The 24,350-nt window shown below is 42.2% G+C and overlaps 1 protein-coding gene across 1 annotated transcript in view; it reads left to right on the forward strand.

The window, feature by feature from the left end:
* Positions 1 to 24,350, forward strand: part of LOC126419149 (origin recognition complex subunit 3) — a 136,506-nt gene that overhangs the window by 39,274 nt on the left and 72,882 nt on the right. The window contains exons 4-6 of the mRNA XM_050086258.1: positions 1,053 to 1,207; positions 4,391 to 4,677; positions 18,675 to 18,834. Of these exons, the coding sequence (XP_049942215.1) occupies positions 1,053 to 1,207; positions 4,391 to 4,677; positions 18,675 to 18,834 (602 nt within the window). The remainder of the gene's footprint in view (positions 1 to 1,052; positions 1,208 to 4,390; positions 4,678 to 18,674; positions 18,835 to 24,350) is intronic.

Below are 24,350 nucleotides of genomic sequence, written 5' to 3' on the forward strand. Positions count from 1 at the left end.
ACCCCAGCCGTGATAAGGTAAAAACATAATCTTGCATAATACTGTGTATTAACACACATTTTATGATGATTTGATTTTTATATCTCCATTGTGTGTTAGTTACTCTAACCTCTTGTGACTACGTAGGCTTTCCCGGCATAATAAGTCTTGAAAGTCTCTTCGGGTTTGCTGCCGCATCCTAAAATCAACTTGACTCGATAGTTCGGCGATCCACCTGTTTGTCATCTTCAGGAAATGCTGCTTCTGCTGATGAGTCCTGCTGAGACTCATCAGCAGAAGCAGCATTTCCTGAAGATGGCGAACAGTTGGATCGCCGAAATATCGAGTCAAGTTGATTTTAGGATGCGGCAGCAAACCCGAAGAGACTTTCAACACTCTAACCTCTTTCTTCCATTATGCAACAACCAACCATTGTATTTCTTGCTAGACTGTTGTATTAGCATAATCTACACTACCACTCTTTGCTTGACACCACACTAATAGACCTCAAACATGACACTCGCAGTATTACTACAAAATGAATTTACTCACAGTTTAATTTGTCCGGTACACAGATTTACGAACAGTTTTCAATGAATGTCACCCATGGTGCAGATAACGATGACTCCTTACTGTGAATTCTGTTTCCATCCTGTATTAGTATCTGGGATGCAACACTGTTTCCAAGGTCTTGTGCTACAGATTTTTGTGACTGGTGATAGGACTATGCTGTTATAGTCAAGTGAGGAATGCCTAGTGGTGTGGACACAGGACTCACATTTGTGAGAACTGCAGTTGAAATCCTCCTCAAACCATCCAAATTTAGGTACTCTGGTTTTCCAAAATTGCTGAAGCAAATGGTGGTTGGTGCTTTTGGAACTGTGTGCGCAATTTCCTTTCCCCACCCTCTTCTATTTGGAGTTTGCGACTTCATCAGAAATGGGACGCTATACCCGATCTTCCTCCCATCCTCACTTATGACATTATATTTATGTTTGTTTCACATTCCACATTTAAACTTTCAGAAAAAGTGTTAGTTATTTCTATGTTTTACATTTTGTTTCTTCTTCCAGGTATCAATGTACCGGACCATACTGCCCTGTTTGATTCTTTAAAAGTTCAACTCAATAAACAAGTTACACCTCACATAGCTGTCTTACGTTCGTGGGAATGTAGAAATGTGCGAGTAACTGTGGAAAGGATGGTTTCTCAGTTCCTGTGTCGGAAGGTTGAGACTTCAACTTATACTTCCATAGTTTAGTAACAATTCTGCATTTAAGACTAAATGTGTATTGAAGTCCTCATATTTTGAAGTGTGTTTTTGAATTTAACAAGGCATGTGTAATTTTAAATAGTAATTAACAAGTTTGTAAAGTTGGGGCTCATGGGACATATTGCTCCAATTAAGTCAGTGCTTGTGTTCTTACGTTGTTGTTGTTCCCCAAATTTTGCTTATTCAATATTAAAATGCATTTAAGACTGTGTGTGATTTGTAAAAAAAGTAGATTTATAGAGTGGCAGTGTCTACATTAACTGAGCTACATTCTACAGGCTGAACAAACTGAAACTAGCCTGGGAAATATTTAGGATGATTCATTCCTGTTAACTAATGTAACAGAAGGTGCTGGAAGTGGCTACCACTGATGTCTGTGCATTACGGTGTTTTATTTGTCAAACTGTGGGACACACTTAGCAGATTCACTTGAGGAACAGTTGCAGCAGTGTTTTGAATATTCTGCTCTAGCTCTTCTAGTGTACAAGTATTATTTTGAACACACCTGACCATTCAATTTGCCCCACAGGTAACAATGACAAGGAGAGAGATCAGGTGATTGGGGTGGCAAGTAGATTGCATTGCCTCAGCTGATTATCCTCATCTATCCAAACAAATGCACTTGTGGCAAGGGTGCCGATGCAGTGCTTGTGCTGTTGCTGTGTCTTGCTGAAGATATCTATACAGTTGTTTTGTGCGTTGATCCTCTTGTGGGTTAAACAATTCCTGGACGTATTGGTTAATGTTAACAGTTTGATGAATGAATTGTTTTATGATGCGGACATCAGATGTTGTGCACCAAACTCCGATCTTGAGATTATGCAGTGGCTCTTCAGTATACTGATGGAGATTTTATGATGCATAATGGTGCATTTTCTGTGAGTTAACATATGTTGGAAAGCTGAGCCAGGCTTCATCTGAAGAAATAAAATGAGGATCCAGAAGACCTCATTCCACTCAACTCTGGAACTGCTGGCAGAACTCGACACATGAAACTTTTTGTGTGATCGTAGTAACCCACACACAACAGTAAATTTGTACAGATACAAATGCACAGCTATTTCAATAATGTTTCCGCACAACTCAATTCCCTTTCGCACCGATAAACGGTGTCGAGATATCGTTGGATTTCGGTCCGGGCTTTCCTTCACTAGAGCAGTTTTTTCCGGAGTCGAACTCTCTTCGGAGAGCTACATATCAGTCTTAAACCCTTGCGTACACACACACAGTTCTGCACAAGGTGTGCTTCATGTAACACTTGGCACCAAACAGGTGCTCTTTTATTGCAAATGCAATTTTGTGTTACATTCAACTGCTCACTAAATGTGTCTGTTCCTCTCGCGCACTTGGATGTAATGACGCAGCAAAGTACTCGAAATGCTCGTGTACAGACATGATGGCATTACAGTTTCCAGCATTTTCTGTGAGACAGCTCTCCCATTCGTTAATGAGGGTCGATTTTGCATTGATCTTATAAGTATTTTCTGGACCCTTCTCCTTTCCCTATGCCACATTTAGAGAACGCCCTCAATCCTGTAAGAAACGCCGACTGTCTTCCGAGGCCCGTGACCAGAGTGCTGGGGGTGTGACCCTGTAATGGCAACCAGCTGGTGTTTACATTTGCACTTCTTCCAACAGGGGCTGGTGTACACAGGTTCCCCTCTCTCCCCTCAGTCCTTCGGCACCTCGTCAGTTGGCCAGGGGCGCTCACCAGAGCAGACGGCAGTCACATGCTCCAGTTTAATGTATCACCTACAATCGCTCACTGTTGGCCCCCTCCCATTACTTGTTGGGATCTTCCTTTGTGTGGTACGAGCAACCGTGTGAAGGTACTGGTAACATAACTGCCTTGGCATCCTGCGCATGGAGGGAATGGTTAAGGATATCTGTACTTTTTAGAGGATGTCATTGTTGTATTGTAGTGATTACACACATCATCATCGTTAGGTTACAATGATGCCGACATCAGTTATCAGTCTGATCGGTTGTCATCCTGTGGGATGCCAGTTTCTTGGTCACATTGTGTTTTGGGTTTAAAAGATAATATTAACATTCCCTACTTGATGGAGGCTCCAAAAGAGAAAAAAATCATCATGTGATCAACCTGACACTGCTGAGCGTTAATGTGAAACTTCGGAATATGAGTAAAAAAGTACCCCTAGTAGAGGATGACAATTGGCTGTTGTGGCTTGGGAAGTATGGTGACAGCTTAAAATGACACACTCTCATTTCACACAAAAGGGATACACTGTGTCAAACATAATTTATTTCTAATTTTTTCTGCCTACATTTTTTCCTACTCCCTGTTATCTGTTAAGATTTTCTGTTTTGGTTGTGCTGACACTGTCAAGAAGCCAACTGCAACTGGCTTCTTACCATTTCTTTCCACCTCATACTTAAGATGTGCTGCGAATATTGGATTTTTTGTGGTGAAATTTATTTCTTATTTCCTTTCACTCCACTGTATATCAGGTGGGTTTCTTTGTCTCATACAGTACAGGTCTTTTTGCAACAATCCAGTACTTTGACAGGGTATTAAAAGGAGTGAATAGTTTCAATGTGGAAAGAGACAGATTGCTACTTACTGTAAAGAAGACATGTCAAGTTGCAGACAGGAACAATTAAAACACTTACATAAAGCTTTCGACCACAGCCTTGGTCAGTAAAAGAGAGGCGCACACACACCATTCACACCTACAAGCCAGCACATGTCACGCACACATGACCGCCAACTCCAGCATCTTGAGCTGAAATGCCATTCTGGCCCGAGATGCTGGCGTTTTCAGTCGTGTGCATGAGTTGTGCTTGCTTTTAGATGTGAATGGTGTGTGCCTCTCTTTTACAGACCAAGGCTGTGACCAAAAGCTTTACGTGTTTTCTAATCGTGCCTGTCTGCAACCTGAAATGTCTTCTTTACAGTAAGCAGCCATCTCTCTCTTCCTACATTGTTTATATTCCTATATGGAGTTTCCATGGAGTGAATATTTCCTAATTCACTTACCATTCTTAGTGTATTATGTTACAATATTTATTTCCTAAATTCATGAGCAATCAGTTTGTGTAACATAGAGAGAATATTTATCAAATGTTTTGTACCGTGGAAAAACTTTGACATACACTGAAATTATTTTATTTCAGGATCATGAAGAGAATGAGGATGATAATGATCAGCTGACTGATGAAGATAGTGATAATGAAAAATCACACTCACCTAAGAAAGTGAAGAAGGCACTGTGTAACTTTCCTGTGCTTGTTGAGTGGTACAGAACTGTGAAAGAAGAAAATTACTTTTCCGTCGGATCTCCAGCAAAGAGGAACAAGAGCAAGAGAGATAACAATGAGTACACTAAACCTTTGGTTGTTGTAATTCCAAACTTTGAGAATTTCAGTCAGCGTGTGTTGAAAGACTTTATACTTATTTCTAGGTTTGTTGAAGTATGTAAATATGTAAAATAAGGATTTTAGCATTATTGTTTCCATTTAAATTATTAAGAAAATAGAGAAAATGAGATTTTGGTTGTTTCTACACTGCCCAGTCGCATTTATGTGACCACGTGTTAAAAGCCTGAATAACCACCTTCTGCAGCACAGATTGCTGCTAGACATGCATGAATAATGTCAGTGAGGGTCTAGAAGGTAGCGACAGGGATATGGAGCTGCGACGACTCCCGAGCCGTAGCAATCTGTGCTAGGTTTCTCAGTCATGAACGGCCCAGTCGAGATGGTCCCACAGATTCTTGGTTCGGTTTAAATCTGAGGAGTTTGGTGGTCAGGAGAGTACTGTAAACTCAACCTGAAGCTCATCAAACCACCCAAGTGCACTGAGAACTGTGTGACACTTTGCATTATCCTACTGGTAGGTGCCGTCATGCTGAGTAAAAACAAACTGCATGTAGGGGTGGACACAATCTCCAAGGATAGGTATGACACCTGTTCAAAAAATTCCAGAACTTTGTCCACAAATTTTTCTGCTTACCTTCTACTTATTGTGCATGGTATCCTTCGAAATACTCTCCTCCACAATTGATAAGCTTCTCTCAACGCCTTGTCCGGTTCTGGAAGCAGTCTTGGTACGTCTCTTTCTGGGCCGTGCGAAGTGCCATCTGCAAATTCTCTTTTATCTCATCTGTTGTCACAAATCTTCACCCTTTCTAGGGGGTTTCCAACTTCAGAAATTAAAAAAAAGTCTGCAGGGGCCAGGTCTGGCGAATATCGGGAATGAGGCAGCACAGCAATTTCATTTTTTGTGCGATAGTCATGCACTAACAGGGATGAAAGTGCAGGAGCATTATCGAGATGCTAGAGCCATGAATTCTCTCACCACAATTCAGGCTGTTTCCTTCTCACATTTTCTCGCAGGCATCGTAACTCGTCCATATAGTACCATTGATTTACAGTATGTCCCTGTGGCATGAATGCACGATGAACTAATCCTTCAAAGTCAAAGAAAACTATTAGCATGGCTTTGACATTTGATCTGACCTCATGAGCTTTTTTTGGTCTTGGAGAACCTTTCTTGAACCGTTGTAAAAATTGAACCTTGGTCTCAACATCATAAATGTAACCCATGTCTCTTCACTGTTAACATTCTCTTAAGTAATATCTCATTGTCATTTGCGCAATCCAAAAGCTCTTCACAGATTGCGAGGTGAAGTCTTTCTGGTCCTGACTCGTGAGCCGTGGGAGGAACTTGACGGCAACAAGATTCATTCGAAGCTACTGTGTCGGGATTTCATGACATGATCCAAGTGAAGTGTTGCATTCTTCTACAATCTGTTGAACAGTCAGTCTTTGATTGGCACACACAGTTTCATTGAAATTCTCGACACGAGCATCGTCGGTGGACGTCAAAGGGCGTCCTGAACGAGCGTCATCTTTAACTTCTGTCCGACCATTTTTAAACTATGTGAACTATTCGTAACATCGAGTGCGGCTTAAGCCCTCATCACCTTAGGCTTCCTGCATCATTTGGTGTGCCTCTGTAAATGTTTTTCCTGCATTTACTGCAAAATATATTACAGATGTGTTTCTCCTATAACTCTGCCATCTTGAAATTCACAAACTGTGCGACACAACATTCTACTAAACACAGCACTGGACAGTAACTAACAGACATACAGCAATGAAACTTCCGGCAGTTAAACATTAAACACGGGCATGTGCAGGGATCAATGAACAGTAATCAGCATGGGTGCATCTACCACGCACATGATGTGTTGGCCCATATACAGTAACTTTCACTGAGCAGTTGTTGAGGAGACTTCATCTGGGCAGTCAGTTGCCCATCTATTTGCATGTACACATCTCTGCAGCCATTGTTCACCACTGTCATCTACGGCCCATGGTGCACCACATTAGCCTCAACACCAGTTTTGGACAGTGCCATTTTGCGACCCACAGTGTACTTTAAACATGGTGGCACACAAATACCTTAAAAAAAACTGTCATTTTGGAAATTTTTCCACTCTTGGCCAAAAAGTCAATGATCATGCTTTCAGGACATCATACAAATCACTCTGTTTTCCGCATTATGACAATGACTGCACTGATACCCGTTTCCCCCTAACATGATATTATACTATCCACCACTAGTGCTGCCACATGCTGCCTATGAGTGCTTATTGCATATTGGCATCAAATGTAGACAGTGGACTAACTAATGTTACGGACTGTTTGTATTGCAAATATAAATATGTGCATGGCATACACAACAATAAATGTGGTAGTATAACAATGAAAACTATCATTTTTTTTACAGAATAATTTAATTGGGTAGATAAAGAATATACTCACAAAGTGGTGGCACAACACACATAAAAGGAGGTCACAATTAGGCAAGCTTTTGGAGACAGTTTTATGCTACTTCAGGCAGAAGGGTTGAAGGGGAAGGTAGGGGGGTGGGGCAAAAGGACTGGAGAGGTCTAAGAAAAGGGGTAGATATCAGGAAAGTCACCCAGAACCGTGCGTCGGGGAAGACTTACAGCATGGGATGAGAAAGAAAGACTGATTGTTGGGACTGCATCGGATGAGATTTGAAAACCTGAGAGCCTAAAGGTGGCAGACAGGGTAATATGCAGGACAGAGATTACTGCTTAAACATCATGCATGAGTTAATTAGAGTGAAAAGCTAAGTGTGTTGTACGTAACATATGTGGACAGTGAAAAATAGACAGGTAAGACAATGAAAGATGTAGAAAACTAAAACAGAGTGAAGAAAAGAGTAGTTACAGTTCTGTCTCAGCATTTGCTGGGATGGAAGAAATTAACATAAATTAAGGCGAGGTGGGTGGCGAGAAGGAAGGACATATTGTAGTGCTGGTTTCCATGTGCAGAGTTCTGAGAAACTAGTGTCTGGGAGAAGAATCCAGATGTTGCATGTGGTGAAACTGGTGCCAAGCTCATGATTGTCATGTTGTAGACCATGCTCTGCAACAGGATATTTGCATGTTGCCAATGTACACCCTCTACTTATGCCAATTCATCCTAATTGATAATTTGGTTGTAGTCATGCAGATGTAAAGGGCCGAACACTGTTTACATAACAGCTGGTATATTACACGTGTTTGTTCCACAGGTGGCTCTCCCTTAAGTGGTATATGTTTTGCCAATTGCAGTGCTGATATAGGTGGTGGCATGAGGGTTCATAGGGCAAGTCTTGCTGCAGGGTCGGTTGCAGGGGTAAGAGCCATAGGTCAGGGAGCTGAGTGCAGGAGGAGCATAGGGTCTGACAAGAATATTACAGAGACTGGGAGGGTGACAAAAAGCTATTCTAAGTGTGGTGGTCAAAATTTCACACGGGGTATGATTTTAGGAAGTCATGGCCCTGTTGAAGTAGCTGATTAATACATTCCAGACTAGGATAATACTGAGTCACCAGTGGTGTGCTCTGAAGTTGTTTTTTGGAGGGATCACCAGTACAAGGATTGGATGTGATGGCTGGGGAAATTTGCTTTTGAACTAGGCTGATGGGGTAATTACATGCAGTGAAGCTGAGGTGAGAATGGTGGTGTATTGCTGTAAAGAGTCTGCATCCGAACAAATAAGTTTGCCTCGAATGCTTAGGATGTATGGGAGGTAATACTTGATATGGAAACGATGGCATCTATCAAAATATAAGTACTGTTTGGTAGTGGGTTTAATGTGAACAGTGAGGATGAGATCAACTTCCAGGAATAGTGGCATGGGATTTGGAATAGGACCATCTGAAATTTAATTGGGAGAAGTTATTCAGAGATTCCAGGAATTTTAACAGGTCAGCCTCACCATTAGTCCATATGGTAAAAATGTCGTCAATGTATCTAAATGAAACCAGGGGCTGAAGACCTGGATTCCAGGAAAGTCCCCTCTCCTAGCGATCCATGAAAAGGTTGGCTTAGGAAGGAGCCATCCTGATTACCATGGCCATACCCCTGATCTGTTTGTATGTCTGTCCCTCAAAGGTGAAGTGGTTGTTGGTAAGTATAAAGTTGATTAAAGTGACCTGGAAGGATGTCATAGGTTGAGTGTTTGGTGGGTACTGACTGAGGAAATGTTCAGCAGCAGATAGACCATGCGCATGGGGGATGTTGGTATAGATGGAGCTGGCATCAATGGTGGCAAGCAAGGGGTGTGGTGTGAGTGGGACAGGCGCAGAGTTATGAATTTGCATGAAACAATTTACAGTTCATTGCACTGCATGGCCTTTTCCCGATTGTCTTTCACGAATTTATTCTCAAATTTGACAGATATTTTCTTTCCCACCCTCCAGTTATCTTGTTTACACGTAATTAGTTCACATTTTTGTGCATTTGTTTTTCGGCAAACCACTTTGATCCACTTTTATTGTCATCTCTTATGTCACTTTAATTGCCAAGGTAAGTAGTTTACATTTTCTGCTATGACTTTCACTTTCTGTTTATCCAGTTCTTAAAATTTTGTTTGTTTTCACAACTTTCCCAATCAATTTTTTCCCCTTTTTTTTCTGCAATGTTTTTTTATCATATAGGTCGCCCACTCATTACCTCTTATTAACAAGTTTCATACAAATTTGTCTGATTTTTCCAAATTTTTTCCTTGCTTCTGTTTTTCTGCCTTTTACACCCTCTGCTTATTTTTATTTATTTATTTATTTTTTGCAATTCCCATGATTTCTAACTCTCCAAATTGTCCTCTCTTGCCATGATGAATCCCATGTCATATTACATCTGTTCTTTTCGAAAACATGCTTTTGCACTATCAAAAAAACTAAGGTCCTACATTCTGTTTCTTGAAACCTGCTTGTCCCTTGGTGTTACTTCAAAAAGCATAACATTGGAAATCCCTGTTTCGGGTAACATTGAAAGTTCCTGTTTCTGCATGTAATCCTACTCTACACCAGGCCCTTTTGCAGTTTCAAATACAGCAGTCTCTTGTTCTTACCTGGCTAATCTGTGACCTGTATGCCTCATCAGCCAATTTCCACTTGACCAGACTTACGTCCTACAAAATCCTGCAGTTATCTGCCCCTCATGTTTCCTTGGGTGGTGTCATGTGCCAAGTCAACTTCAAACTGCAATAACATGCCAGACTTCATCTCGGAAAGCTATCTCACCTTCTTCTAAACTACCTGAACAGTGGTGTTTCCCCTTTTGTCCCTCTGCAGCTGCCCAAACAGCCACACCATCACCTACCACTGCTCTCCTACAAACTGAGCTTGGCCAACCCTCTTAACATCCCACAGCCTTCATCCCTGCCTCTCAGACCAAGAATAACCCATAATCACAAGAACCAGTCACAGTAGTACAGTGTCCTTAACCTCTCATCTAAAGCACTTGCCCCTCCTGAATTATCTATATTATCTAAGGATCTCACTTTCAGCCCTGAACCTGCATTGAATCATGCTGCTTTGGTGAAGGACCAACTTTCCTTCACGTGTGATATCAATTGGAAATATCACTTTGCAACCCAATCCCAAAACCTTTCCAACAGTAAACCTGATATTGAACCCTGCCTTGAACAGTTCAGACCACAATCCTGACTTGTTCTATCACAACTACCTAAAACTCGTCCCTTACAAGCCTTCCAAGAATTCCTCACATCTGGCATTGCTTTACAATCCTTCCTCAGTTCCATACAACATGACCATAACCTGTCCTCTGCAGAACTCCAGACTCTTATGTTCCCTAAAAGCTGATGACTCTGTAATTATCCTCCCAGCAGACAAAGAATCTACCACTGTTTTACTTGAGCAAAAGGAGTATGTTAGTGAAGGCCTACATCAGCTGTCTGACACCCCTACCTAGAGCATCTGCCATAAAGATCCCATCCCAGTGATTCAAACTGACCTGCAGTTCCCCCTTAAAACCTCAGGCCCCTCACAAGGACTAACACTTCTATCAAGAGAACTTCTCGCCCTGTCCAGACCATGCACCCCCACCTATTATCTTCTTCCTAAGATCCAAAAAACCCAATAAACCTCATTGCCCTATAGTTTCTGGCTTCAAAGCACCCCCCGAATTTATATCTGCCTTAGTTAATCAACACCTGCAACCCATAGTAGAAAGATTCCCCTCCTATATCAGAGATACCAACCGTTTCCTAGATTTTCTGAAATCCATGCATGTCCCACTCCCAACTCACACCTTGCTTGTCACCAATGATGCCACTTCCCTCTATACCAACATCCCGCACGTACATGGTCTGTCTGCTGCTGAACATTTCCTCAGTCAGTTCTCATCTCATTCCAAACCTATGACATCCTTCCTACTCACATTAATCAACTTAATACTTACCAACAACTACTTCACCTTTGAAGGGCAGATATACATGTGAACCAGGATGGCCCCTTCCTAAGCCAACCTTTTCATGGGTCATTTGGAGGGGGCTTTCTTGGGATCCATAAGTCTTCAGCCCCTGGTTTCATTTAGATACATTGATGACATTTCTACTGTGTGGACTCATGGTGAGACTGACCTGTTAAAATTCCTGGAATCTCTGAATACCTTCTCCCAATAAAACTTCACATGGTCCAATTCTGAATTTCATGCCACTTCCCGTGATATTGATCTCGTCCCCACTGAAGACCAGCTATACTCTTTTGTCCACATTAAACCTACCAACAAACAACAGTACTTATATTTTGTCAATTGCCATTCTTTCCATGACAAACATTCCCTCCCATACAGCCTTCGCATCTGAGGCAAACATATTTTTTCGGATCCAGACTCGTTACAGCAGTACACCACCATTCTCACGTCAGCCTTCACCCACCAGCTTCCAACTTAGTTCAAAAGCAAATTTCTCCGGCCATCCCACCCATTCCTGGTACTGCTGATCCGTCCAAGAAACAAATTTGGATCACACCACTGGTGACTCAGTATTATCCTGGTCTGGAATGTATTAATCATCTACTTTGACAGAGTCATGACTTTCTAAAATCATGCCCTGAAATGAGATCCATTCAGTCTGAAATTTTGCCCACCACATCTACATTAGTTTTTTGTCACCCTCCCAATCTCCGCAGTGTTCTTCTCAGACCCTCTGCTCCCCTACCCTATGGCTCCTACCCCTGTGACCGTCCACACTGCAAGACTTGCCCTATGCACCCTCCCGCCATCACCTATAGCGGCCCTGAAACTGGCAGAACGTATATTATCGAAGGGAGAGCCACCTGTGAAACAAGAAATGTCCTGTACTAGCTGTTATGTAAACAATGTTCGGCCCTTTATATCGGCGTGACTACCACCAAATTATCAATTAAGATGAATGGGCATAGGTAGAGGGTGTATACTGATAACATGCAATATCCTGTTGCAGAGCATGCTCTGCAACATGACAGTCATGACCTTGGCACCAGTTTCACCACATGCACCATCTGGATTCTTCCCCCAGACACCAGTTTCTCAGAACTCCGCAGGTGGGAACTATCGCTACAACATGAGCTTTCTTCTCGCCATCTATCTGGCTGTAATTTACGTTCATTTCTTCCATCTCAGCATTTCTTCATGATAACTACTCTTTTCTTCACTCTGGCTTAGTTTTCTACATCTTTCATTGTCTTACCTGTATTTTTCACTGCCCCCCCCCCCCCCCCCCCTCCCTCCCGCCTCTTTCACGTGTACAACACACTTAGCTTTTCACTCTTATTAACTCGTGCATGATGTTTAAGCAGTAATCTCTGTCCTGCATATTACCCTGTCTTCCACCTTTAAGCTCTCAGGTTTTTAAATCTGATCCAATGTAGTCCCCAACAGTCTTTCCTTCTCATCCCATGAAGTAAGTCTCCCCCGACACTCGTTTCTGGGTGACTTTCCCTAAACTTACCCCTGTTCCTCGATCTCTCCAGTCCTATTCCCTCCCTCTTCCTTCCCCGTCAACTCTTCTGCCTGATGGAGTAGAAACTTGACTCCGAAAGCTTGCCTAATTACAGTATTTTTGTGTGTGTGTCTTACCACCGCTTGGTGAGTGGATTTTTTATCTATCCAGTTAAATTATTCTGTCTATAAATGTGGTAAGTGCATGTCATTTAGATTTGTTGTTATGCACATAAAAATGTTCAAGCAGTGGGGCCCATACCAGATAGATTAACAGAGGACTTTGAATGCGTACAAAAAATGGCAGTGTGTATGGTCGCAGTTTTTTTGACCTACTGGAGAGCATCATGGAAATGCTGAAACATCTGTGCCAGCAGATGCTTCAGAACAGGCTCCAGCTATCCACTTACAAAGTTTGAAGAACCAGTATGAAATGAGGCATCTAGGAATGTATTACACATGTATCTCTCTCTCTCTCTCTCTCTCTCTCTCTCTCTCTCTCTCTTTCTTCCCCCCCCCCCCCCCCCCCCCATCTCCCCCTCCCTCTCCAAGGGTGTAGTGACACCATATGGCAAGCCCCTTTACGATCTTCTTCACAAAGCTCTGTCTTTCGCATGGTGACTTGCTTGCTGTGAGCCCATACCACTGAGGCTCATAATCTAGTCTATCCACTGCAATGGTGCTCATCCTATAGTTGGCCTTCGACCATTGACTTTTCCCTCTTCGATTGTTCTTTCTGTTGCCTCTTGTCTTCTGGCAGTCTGACCAAAATATTTCAACTGATTTTGATTGATACACTCCTGGAAATGGAAAAAAGAACACATTGACACCGGTGTGTCAGACCCACCATACTTGCTCCGGACACTGCGAGAGGGCTGTACAAGCAATGATCACACGCACGGCACAGCGGACACACCAGGAACCGCGGTGTTGGCCGTCGAATGGCGCTAGCTGCGCAGCATTTGTGCACCGCCGCCGTCAGTGTCAGCCAGTTTGCCGTGGCATACGGAGCTCCATCGCAGTCTTTCACACTGGTAGCATGAACATACGTGAACCGTATGTGCAGTTGACGGACTTTGAGTGAGGGCGTATAGTGGGCATGCGGGAGGCCGGATGGACGTACCGCCGAATTGCTCAACACGTGGGGCGTGAGGTCTCCACAGTACATCGATGTTGTCGCCAGTGCTCGGCGGAAGGTGCACGTGCCCGTCGACCTGGGACCGGACCGCAGCGACGCACGGATGCACGCCAAGACCGTAGGATCCTACGCAGTGCCGTAGGGGACCGCACCGCCACTTCCCAGCAAATTAGGGACACTGTTGCTCCTGGGGGTATCGGCGAGGACCATTCGCAACCGTCTCCATGAAGCTGGGCTACGGTCCCGCACACCGTTAGGCCGTCTTCCGCTCACGCCCCAACATCGTGCAGCCCACCTCCAGTGGTGTCGCGACAGGCGTGAATGGAGGGACGAGTGGAGACGTGTCGTCTTCAGCGATGAGAGTCGCTTCTGCCTTGGTGCCAATGATGGTCATATGCGTGTCTGGCGCCGTGCAGGTGAGCGCCACAATCAGGACTGCATATGACCGAGGCACACAGGGCCAACACCCGGCATCATGGTGTGGGGAGCGATCTCCTACACTGGCCGTACACCACTGGTGATCGTCGAGGGGACACTGAATAGTGCACGGTACATCCAAACCGTCATCGAACCCATCGTTCTACCATTCCTAGACCGGCAAGGGAACTTGCTGTTCCAACAGGACAATGCACGTCTGCATGTATCCCGTGCCACCCAACGTGCTCTAGAAGGTGTAAGTCAACTACCCTGGCCAGCAAGATCTCCGGATCTGTCCCCCATTGAGCATGTTTGGGACTGGATGAAGCGTCGTCTCACGCAGTCTGCACGTCCAGCACGAACTCTGGTCCAACTGAGGCGCCAGGTGGAAATGGCATAGCAAGCCGTTCCACAGGACTACATCCAGCATCTCTACGATCGTCTCCATGGGAGAATAGCAGCCTGCATTGCTGCGAAAGGTGGATATACACTGTACTAGTGCCGACATTGTGCATGCTCTGTTGCCTGTGTCTATCTGCCTGTGGTTCTGTCAGTGTGATCATGTGATGTATCTGACTCCAGGAATGTGTCAATAAAGTTTCCCCTTCCTGGGACAATGAATTCACGGTGTTCTTATTTCAATTTCCAGGAGTGTAAGTCGACAGTATCATTCTGATGCAGAGCTGCCTAAGGATTAATTCGTTAGTTCGGTGCGCTGTCCGAGGTACTTGAAGTAGTCTTTCATAGATGCACTTCCATCCCGCAACAACCTGCTGTCTTTGTCATCCAAGTTTCTGCTGGGTAGATCTCGATAGGGAAGATTAGAGTTGGGACACGTGTGGACTTAGTCTTGGCAGTGATGGCGATGTCCTTCCAGATGCGAGCTAGTTTTGCTGTAGAATTTCTTACAGTTTAAATGTGTCTACAGATCTCAGGTTCAGTTTCTAGTGTGAATGATAACAGATCCTAAATATGTGATTTATTTAAGCATCCATTCTTCACACACTCCAAATGGAATGAAAAGTAACCCCAGTATGTGGTAAAATGGGTAGTAGGCTCTGCCATGCACTTCAGTGGTTCGTGAAGTGAGCATATGAATGTAGTGTGTGTGTGTGTGTGTGTGTGTGTGTGTGAGAGAGAGAGAGAGAGAGAGAGAGAGAGAGAGAGAATAGCAAACGAGTGAATACTTAAGAATGAGTGGAGTGGTATTAGGAACGAACAAACTAAAGACAAAAGTAAAGCTAATCACTTTGTTTTAAATTATTTTCTAAGAACTTACTGTGGCTTTGTTAATATTTATGTGTACTTAAATTTTGCACAGTATTAATGGGATATGACCATGTTATTGCCCCCAGTAATGTCTATTTCTCTCTGGCCTGTGGTGGCACCTTTGTAACTACAGTCACTCCCCTTTCCAACTCAAGTCACCATCTTGATGTACCAAATTCCTTATCCTCCTAATTCCGTGCCATCAGACATACCTGCATCTGTTGTCTTCTAGTTTCATTTTTTTTTTTTATTTTTTTTTTTTTCCATGTCCTGGAATCTTTCTCTTACAGCTTTTCTCCACCTTACCTAATGGTTTGCTTGCTTCCACAGGTTCTCTTGGTTTCATTATTGTTCTACACACAGTTTCGTGGCCTGGTCTGTTCAAGCCATGTGATAAACCTTAATATTAATACTCTCTCCATGTGCAACAAATTAACTTAGTGTAGGTTGTCACATACCAGAGAATTTTGTATTGTGTATTGCAAATTTGCATGGAATGAGCATGTTTCTTCCCAGAAATTTGTGCAGATAGATTTTGTTTTGATTAGCACTTCACTCCACATATGACAGGTGAGGTATGAGTGGCGGCAACTTGAAATTAGCGGAGTTTGAGGCCTGGTGGATAACGGGAAGAGAGGATATATTGAAGAGCAAGTTCCCATCTCCGGAGTTCGGATAGGTTGGTGTTAGTGGGAAGTATCCAGATAACCCGGACGGTGTAACACTGTGCCAAGATGTGCTGGCCGTGCACCAAGGCATGTTTAGCCACAGGGTGATCCTCATTACCAACAAACACTGTCTGCCTGTGTCCATTCATGCGAATGGACAGTTTGTTGCTGGTCATTCCCACATAGAATGCGTCACAGTGTAGGCAGGTCAGTTGGTAGATCACGTGGGTGCTTTCACACGTGGCTCTGCCTTTGATCGTGTACACCTTCCGGGTTACAGGACTGGAGTAGGTGGTGGTGGGAGGGTGCATGGGACAGGTTTTACACCGGGGGTGGTTACAAGGGTAGGAGCCAGAGGGTAGGGAAGGTGGTTTGGGGATTTCATAGGGATGAACTAAGAGGTTACGAAGGTTAGGTGGACGGCGGAAAGACACTCTTGGTGGAGTGGGGAGGATTTCATGAAGGATGGATCTCATTTCTGGGCAGGATTTTAGGAAGTCGTATCCCTGCTGGAGAGCCACATTCAGAATCTGATCCAGTCCCGGAAAGTATCCTGTCACAAGTGGGGCACTTTTGTGGTTCTTCTGTGGGAGGTTCTGGGTTTGAGAGGATGAGGAAGTTGCTCTGGTTATTTGCTTCTGTACCAGGTCGGGAGGGTAGTTGCGGGATGCGAAAGCTGTTGTCAGGTTGTTGGTGTAATGCTTCAGGGATTCCGGGCTGGAGCAGATTCGTTTGCCACGAAGACCTAGGCTGTAGGGAAGGGACCGTTTGATGTGGAATGGGTGGTAGCTGTCGTAATGGAGGTACTGTTGCTTGTTGGTGGGTTTGATGTGGACGGACGTGTGAAGTTGGCCATTGGACAGGTGGAGGTCAACATCAAGGAAAGTGGCATGGGATTTGGAGTAGGACCAGGTGAATCTGATGGAACCAAAGGAGTTGAGGTTGGAGAGGAAATTCTGGAGTTCTTCTTCATTGTGAGTCCAGATCATGAAGATGTCATCAATAAATCTGTACCAAACTTTGGGTTGGCAGGCCTGGGTAACCAAGAAGGCTTCCTCTAAGCGACCCATGAATAGGTTGGCGTACAAAGGGGCCATCCTGGTACCCATGGCTGTTCCCTTTAATTGCTGGTATGTCTGGCCTTCAAAAGTGAAGAAGTTGTGGGTCAGGATGAAGCTGGCTAAGGTAATGAGGAAAGAGGTTTTAGGTAGGGTGGCAGGTGATCGGCGTGAAAGGAAGTGCTCCATCGCAGCGAGGCCCTGGACGTGCGGGATATTTGTGTATAAGGAAGTGGCATCAATGGTTACAAGGATGGTTTCTGGGGGTAACGGATTGGGTAAGGATTCCAGGCGTTCGAGAAAGTGGTTGGTGTCTTTGATGAAGGATGGGAGACTGATTACGCTCACATATTTTATTTTCTCAGGCTTGTCTGACATATTTAAATATGTCTGCTTGTGTCTGTATGTGTGGAGGGATATGTGTGTGTGTGCGCGCGAGTCTATACCTGTCCTTTTTTCCCCCTAAGGTAAGTCTTTCCGCTCCCGGGATTGGAATGACTCCTTACCCTCTCCCTTAAAACCCACTTCCTTTCGTCTTTCCCTCTCCTTCCCTCTTTCCTGATGAGGCAACAGTTTGTTGCGAAAGCTTGAATTTAGTGTGTATGTTTGTGTGTCTGTCGACCTGCCAGCACTTTCATTTGGTAAGTCACATCATCTTTGTTTTTTTTTATATATTTATATATGCAGTGTTCATAAAATTTTCGTAAAACATAATTTAGAGCTGTAGCAATGCAGGGTAATTTCAAAACTGCATCAAAAAACAATGCAAAATCAGACATCATTTCTGTTTATATGGAAGATAATGAGTGCTAGAATATAGAATAAGATGTAAAATGGCCATTGTTTCTAAACAAGGAAAAAGTGAGTGAGGGTGACTGTGTTTGACCAGCATGTTACAAAGCATGAAGCTACTGATAGTTTATTGGTGATGACAATGCATCATGTGCTACTGGTAATGGGTAAATGATGGGGCCTAGGAAACAAAAAGAAATGGAGAAGTGTTAGCAGAAATATGGTATGGCTTAATGTACCTCACTTTTTGATAACACCAGCTGAAAATGTAGTCCTTAAAGTGTTCAGTATGGAGATAACTTTAGATAATAGCTGCATACTTGTGTTGTTGTTATTACGTATCAGCGACTTTGAATGTGTTGCCTTCTGCAAACTCCCTGAACTCATTTTTACACCTATTCCACTTTATAGAGAGCACAATCTTCTGTAATTCTGTATATTTGGCCATAACCCATTCCACAAAGGACATCAGAGTGTCTCGAAAGAAGATAAACTAGAGAGAACCAATTTTATGGAATAAAATTTAAGATACGAGCTTGTTGTACACATCAGAAACTTTCTTGGCTAATATATGTATTAAATTAATGTTTTTGAAAACAGTGCGTTAGCAAGCACATGTTCCACATCTCCAGGATTGAGAAACCTGAGTGCTCTTAAAAAATGGGCTGTATTAATACTACACCCTAACCATGCATTCAAAAATTTCGGTTTTTAAAAAGTGAGTTAACATTGAAGTTTGTGTTGCATTCTTACAGTTCTTAAAATCAACGAAAAAAAGCCACCATGTGTTACCTGAAGTTTTGTTTGCAGTGCTTATGTACCACAGTTGCCGATCGTAATCATAGTCGGAGTGGCAACTTCATCCCTGGCTATCAGCCGCAGCCTGCCGTACAATGTTTCATCCAGAGTTCGAATACAGCTGTTTCAAATAACCTCATCAAGAGCCACAGTGAACAATATTATTGAAAATGTAAGTAGCTATGTTGGAAATGTGTATCTTATCTGAAATAAGTTAGCGGATGGTATTAATATGTAGTAGTGCCAATAAAAAATTCTTATATAGTGGTTACTAGTTAGTAGAGTTAGTGACACACTTGTATGAAGAAGTAAAAAACTACATGGCTCAGTTGAAATAAGTATTTACCATTAAACACTCATAAAACTTACATTCTTTGACAAATGATGCAGTTACTGTGGTGCATGATTACAAGTGTGTGAAGTTTTTGTGTAGTTCATAACTGCTGACTTCTTGTGCAGGGTAACAGGCAGTATTTACATTCTCTCTCTCTCTCTCTCTCTCTCTCTCTCTCTCTCTCTCTCTCTCTCTCTTTTAAAGAGGTGCCTACTGAATCATTGGGGAGGACAATGTACCTTTTTAAATATGATAGAGAATGTTCTGGCAGGATGTAAACAATCTAAAGGTTAAAGGTAAACAAGTCACATAATTGTAGAAATACTGATTTGGCAAAAGGCATGTAAGAAAGACTGAAAACAGTTCTAATATATTTTTTACTTTTCAGTCCTGATAGTATTTTTTACAGAATGATTGATTTCTGTCTGATGCTGTACTGTCTATTATTTTACAAAAAATAGAAAATGTTGAATTGATGTATGTCGTTGGGTCAGCAACTTGTGTCTGTATCAGAACGTCACATCTGAATACTATGGTGTGCAACTGTTGTCCAAGTTTTAAATATCTAATTGTTGGAGAGAGGGAAGAGGGAGACGAATGGAGTGAGAGAGATTAGGAGAGGGGGGGAAGAAGCCAGCAAGGAAGAGATGGAGCTGTGCTGTGAGCATCATGGATTTGCATTTAGTAAAACATTACAGTAATTTGCATAAAAAGATCATTTTACACTAAAATAATAAAAAGGAAAATTGCGTAGAAAATTTATCATTAAAAGTCCAAGAGTGTAGAACAATGGGGATGAGCATCCTGTATTTACATTTGCTAAAACATTACAGTAACTTGCGTAAAATTTAAAAAAAAAAAGCAAAATTATGTAAGAATCATCGTTCAGATATTAAGAGTGTAGAACAGAGGACCTGTAAACTGTAAAAAGTATAAAATAATAAGATTATAAAAGTAGAATTGTTTAAAGTAACGAAAATTGAATTGAGTGTCCAGGAAGTATAAAACAAAACAACAAAATTTTAAAACAGGAAACTATGTGAGCAGCTAAAGTTACAGGTAACATGGAGTGAGAGCTGTACTTAATTGCCATTTCCGATCTTCCACCTCGATGCAACGCATGTGTGAGAGAGAGCTCCATTCACTGAGAAAATGGCAGTGGTGCACTGACTCTCATACTGTCCTAATAGTAAGCTTGCATGTGGGCTGGCTTCCATACTCACAGTAAAATAATAATAATAATAATAATAATAATAATAATAATAATAATAATAATAATAATAATAATTAATAATAATATACCAAGGAGACTCATTAAGTCCTTTCTGGTTCTGCCTTGCTCTGAACCCACTATCCAACATGCTAAATAATACAAATTATGGATACAATATTACTGGAACATACCCACACAAAATCACACATTTGCTATACATGGATGATCTAAAACTACTGGCAGCAACAAATCAACAACTCAACCAATTACTAAAGATAACAGAAGTATTCAGCAATGATATAAATATGGCTTTTGGAACAGACAAATGTAAGAAAAATAGCATAGTCAAGGGAAAACACACTAAACTAGAAGATTACATATTGGATAACCTCAGCGACTGCATAGAAGCGATGAAAAAAACAGATGCCTATAAATATCTAGGATACAGACAAAAAATAGGAATAGATAATACAAATATTAAAGAAGAACTAAAAGAAAAATATAGACAAAGACTAACAAAAATATTGAAAACAGAATTGACAGCAAGAAACAAGACAAAGGCTATAAATACTTATGCTATACCAATATTGACCTACTCATTTGGAGTAGTGAAATGGAGTAACACAGACCTAGAAGCGCTCAATACACTTACACGATCACAATGCCACAAATATAGAATACATCACATACATTCAGCAACAGAAAGATTCACATTAAGCAGAAAGGAAGGAGGAAGGGGATTCATCGACATAAAAAACCTACATTATGGACAGGTAGACAATTTAAGAAAATTCTTTATAGAATGAGCAGAAACTAGCAAAATACGCAAAGCAATTGCTCATAAAAATTCGTCAGCTACACCACTTCAATTTCATAACCACTTCTACAACCCTTTAGACCACATAACACCAACAGATACAAAGAAAGTAAATTGGAAAAAGAAAACACTACATGGCAAGGACCCGTATCATCGATCATGACGCATCCAACACATGGCTAAGTAAAGGCAATATATACAGTGAGACGGAAAGATTCATGATTGCAATACAGGATCAAACAATAAACACCAGATATTACAGCAAGCATATTATTAAAGATCCCAATACCACAACTGATAAATGCAGACTTTGCAAACAACAAATAGAAACAGTAGATCACATCACAAGCGGATGTACAATACTAGCAAATACAGAATACCCCAGAAGACATGACAATGTAGCAAAAATAATACATCAACAGCTTGCCTTACAACATAAACTAATAAAGCAACACGTTCCAACATACAAGTATGCACCACAAAATGTACTGGAGAATGAGGAATACAAATTATACTGGAACAGAACCATTATAACAGATTAAACAACACCACATAACAAACCTGACATCATATTCACCAATAAAAAGAAGAAATTAACACAACTAATCGAAATATCCATACCCAATACAGCAAATAATAGAAGGAAACAGGAGAAAAAATTGAAAAATACATCCAACTGGCTGAGGAAGTCAAGGACATGTGGCATCAGGATATAGTTGACATTATACCAATTATACTATCAACTACAGGAGTCATACCACACAATATCCACCAGTACATCAATGCAATACAGCTACATCCAAACTTATATATACAACTACAGAAATCCGCAATTATTGATACATGTTCAATTACCCGAAAGTTCCTAAATGCAATGTAACATATACCATACAGTTAAAAGGAAATCACGCTTGATCAAGGTCCGCGTCACTTTCCATTTTTGACCAGATATAATGTCTGAGAAAAGAAAGAAATAATAATAATAATAACAATAATAATAAAATTAAAAAAATCACACACACACTTGTAGAGCTGCAATGTGCTGACACAGTACACAGTGCGGGACTGCAATTCTGCAGGTAGTCTGCTGTTGAGAAGTTGTTTTGGGTGGAATGCATGAGTGGAGACGTGAGGCAGGGAGTGGGAGACAGGGTTGACAGGGTTAGGGAAGGGTGACCAACAGCCCAGAGGAAGGCAGCAAGTGTACGGGATGGAAGTAAGACTCACTGGCAGTGGTCAGTTCGTGCCACATAAAAGATGACAGGGTGCAGAGTGGGTTGGGAGGAGTTGAGAGAACAGGGGAAGGGGAGAAGGTAAAGAACATCATGTGGGTGCAGGATTGGTGAAGTTAAGTGTTGGGGCAAGCAGGTGTGGAGCAGGCTGTTAGTGGAGATTGAGGCCACTGGAATTATAGGCACAAAGGATGTATTGCAAGATCTCTCATCCGCATAGCTCATAAAAGGTGCTACTGGGGGTAAGGATCTAGGTGGCACAGCTTGTGAAGCAGCCACTGAAATTGAGCACATTGTGCTTAGTAGAGTCTTTTGCCATTGGGTGGTCAGCTCTGTTCCCATCCACAGTTGACAGTGGCCATTTATTTAGGTGGGCTGTTGGTTGGTGGCCATGCCAACATAAAATGCTGTGCAGAAACTGCAGTAGAGGTAGCATAAGGTGTATCAGTGCTGTTTTCAGAGGTGGCCCTGCCTCTGTTGGGGTTGTGCTTGGTGAGTGAATTGGGCAGGTCTCACACCAGGGTCTCCCGTAGGAGTGTGATGCCTACAGTGAGCAGTTGGGAGTGAAAGTGGCAAAGGGATAGACCTGAACATTACATAGATTGGATGGATGACATATTATCACTTTCGGAGGGTTGGGAGGATTTTGGGTTGGATTATCTTCATTTCCATGAACAACTGTAGACAGTCGAAGTTCTGCTGACAGATACGATACAGTTGTTTCAGGCTTGGATGATACTGATTGCTCCATTGCAGCTGCTTCATGGGGGTGGTGGGTGAGCTTAGGAGTGTGTGAGGATATGGTGTGGAAAATGTGTCTGTAGACTAGGTTTGGGGGGGGGGGGGGGGTAGTGATTGTGTGTAAACCCTTTAGTGGGATCTTCAACGTAATGGGCAAGGGAATTCTCATCACAGCAGATATGCTATTCACTGGTCACCAGACTATTTCATATTTGGGAAGGCAAAGGTGACAGATGTCAAAATGCAAGTACTATTGATGGTTAGTGGGCTTAATATCAACAGAAGTATGATGTCATCAGAGATGTGTAGGTCGACATCCGGGAAGGTGGCACATCAGGTTGAGGAGTACCAAGTGAAGCAAGTGGGGAAAACATCTTGTGGTTGTGGAGAAAAGATGATAAAGGTGTCTTGGCCCAGGGTCTAAATCATGAAGATATCATCAGTGGCTGTTGTTGTTGTTGTTGTTGTTGTTGTGGTCTTCAGTCCTGAGACTGGTTTGATGCAGCTCTCCATGCTACTCCATCCTGTGCAAGCTTCTTCATCTCCCAGTACCTACTGCAACCTACATCCTTCTGAATCTGCTTAGTGTATTCATCTCTTGGTCTCCCTCTACGATTTTTACCCTCTACGCTGCCCTCCAATACTAAATTGGTGATCCCTTGATGCCTCAGAACATGTCCTACCAACCGATCCCTTTTTCTTGTCAAGTTGTGCCACAAACTTCTCTTCTCCCCAATCCTATTCAATACTTCCTCATTAGTTATGTGATCTACCCATGTAATCTTCAGCATTCTTCTGTAGCACCACATTTTGAAAGCTTCTATTCTCTTCTTGTCCAAACTATTTATCGTTCATGTTTCACTTCCATACATGGCTACACTCCATACAAATACTTTCAGAAATGACTTCCTGACACTTAATCTATACTCAATGTAAACAAATTTCTCTTCTTCAGAAACGCTTTCCTTGCCATTGCCAGTCTACATTTTATATCCTCTCTACTTCGACCATCATCAGTTATTTTGCTCCCCAAATAGCAAAACTCCTTTACTACTTTAAGTGTCTCATTTCCTAATCTAATTCCCTCAGCATCACCCGACTTAATTCGACTACATTCCATTATCCTCGTTTTGCTTTTGTTGATGTTCATCTTATATCCTCCTTTCAAGACACTGTCCATTCCGTTCAACTGCTCTTCCAAGTCCTTAGCTGTCTCTGACAGAATTATAATGTCATCGGCGAACCTCAAAGTTTTTATTTTTTCTCCATGGATTTTAATACCTACTCCGAACTTTTCTTTTGTTTCCTTTACTGCTTGTTCAATATACAGATTGAATAACATCGGGGAGAG

The sequence above is a fragment of the Schistocerca serialis genome, chromosome 9 (assembly GCF_023864345.2).
Source record: "Schistocerca serialis cubense isolate TAMUIC-IGC-003099 chromosome 9, iqSchSeri2.2, whole genome shotgun sequence".
Taxonomy (NCBI): domain Eukaryota; kingdom Metazoa; phylum Arthropoda; class Insecta; order Orthoptera; family Acrididae; genus Schistocerca; species Schistocerca serialis.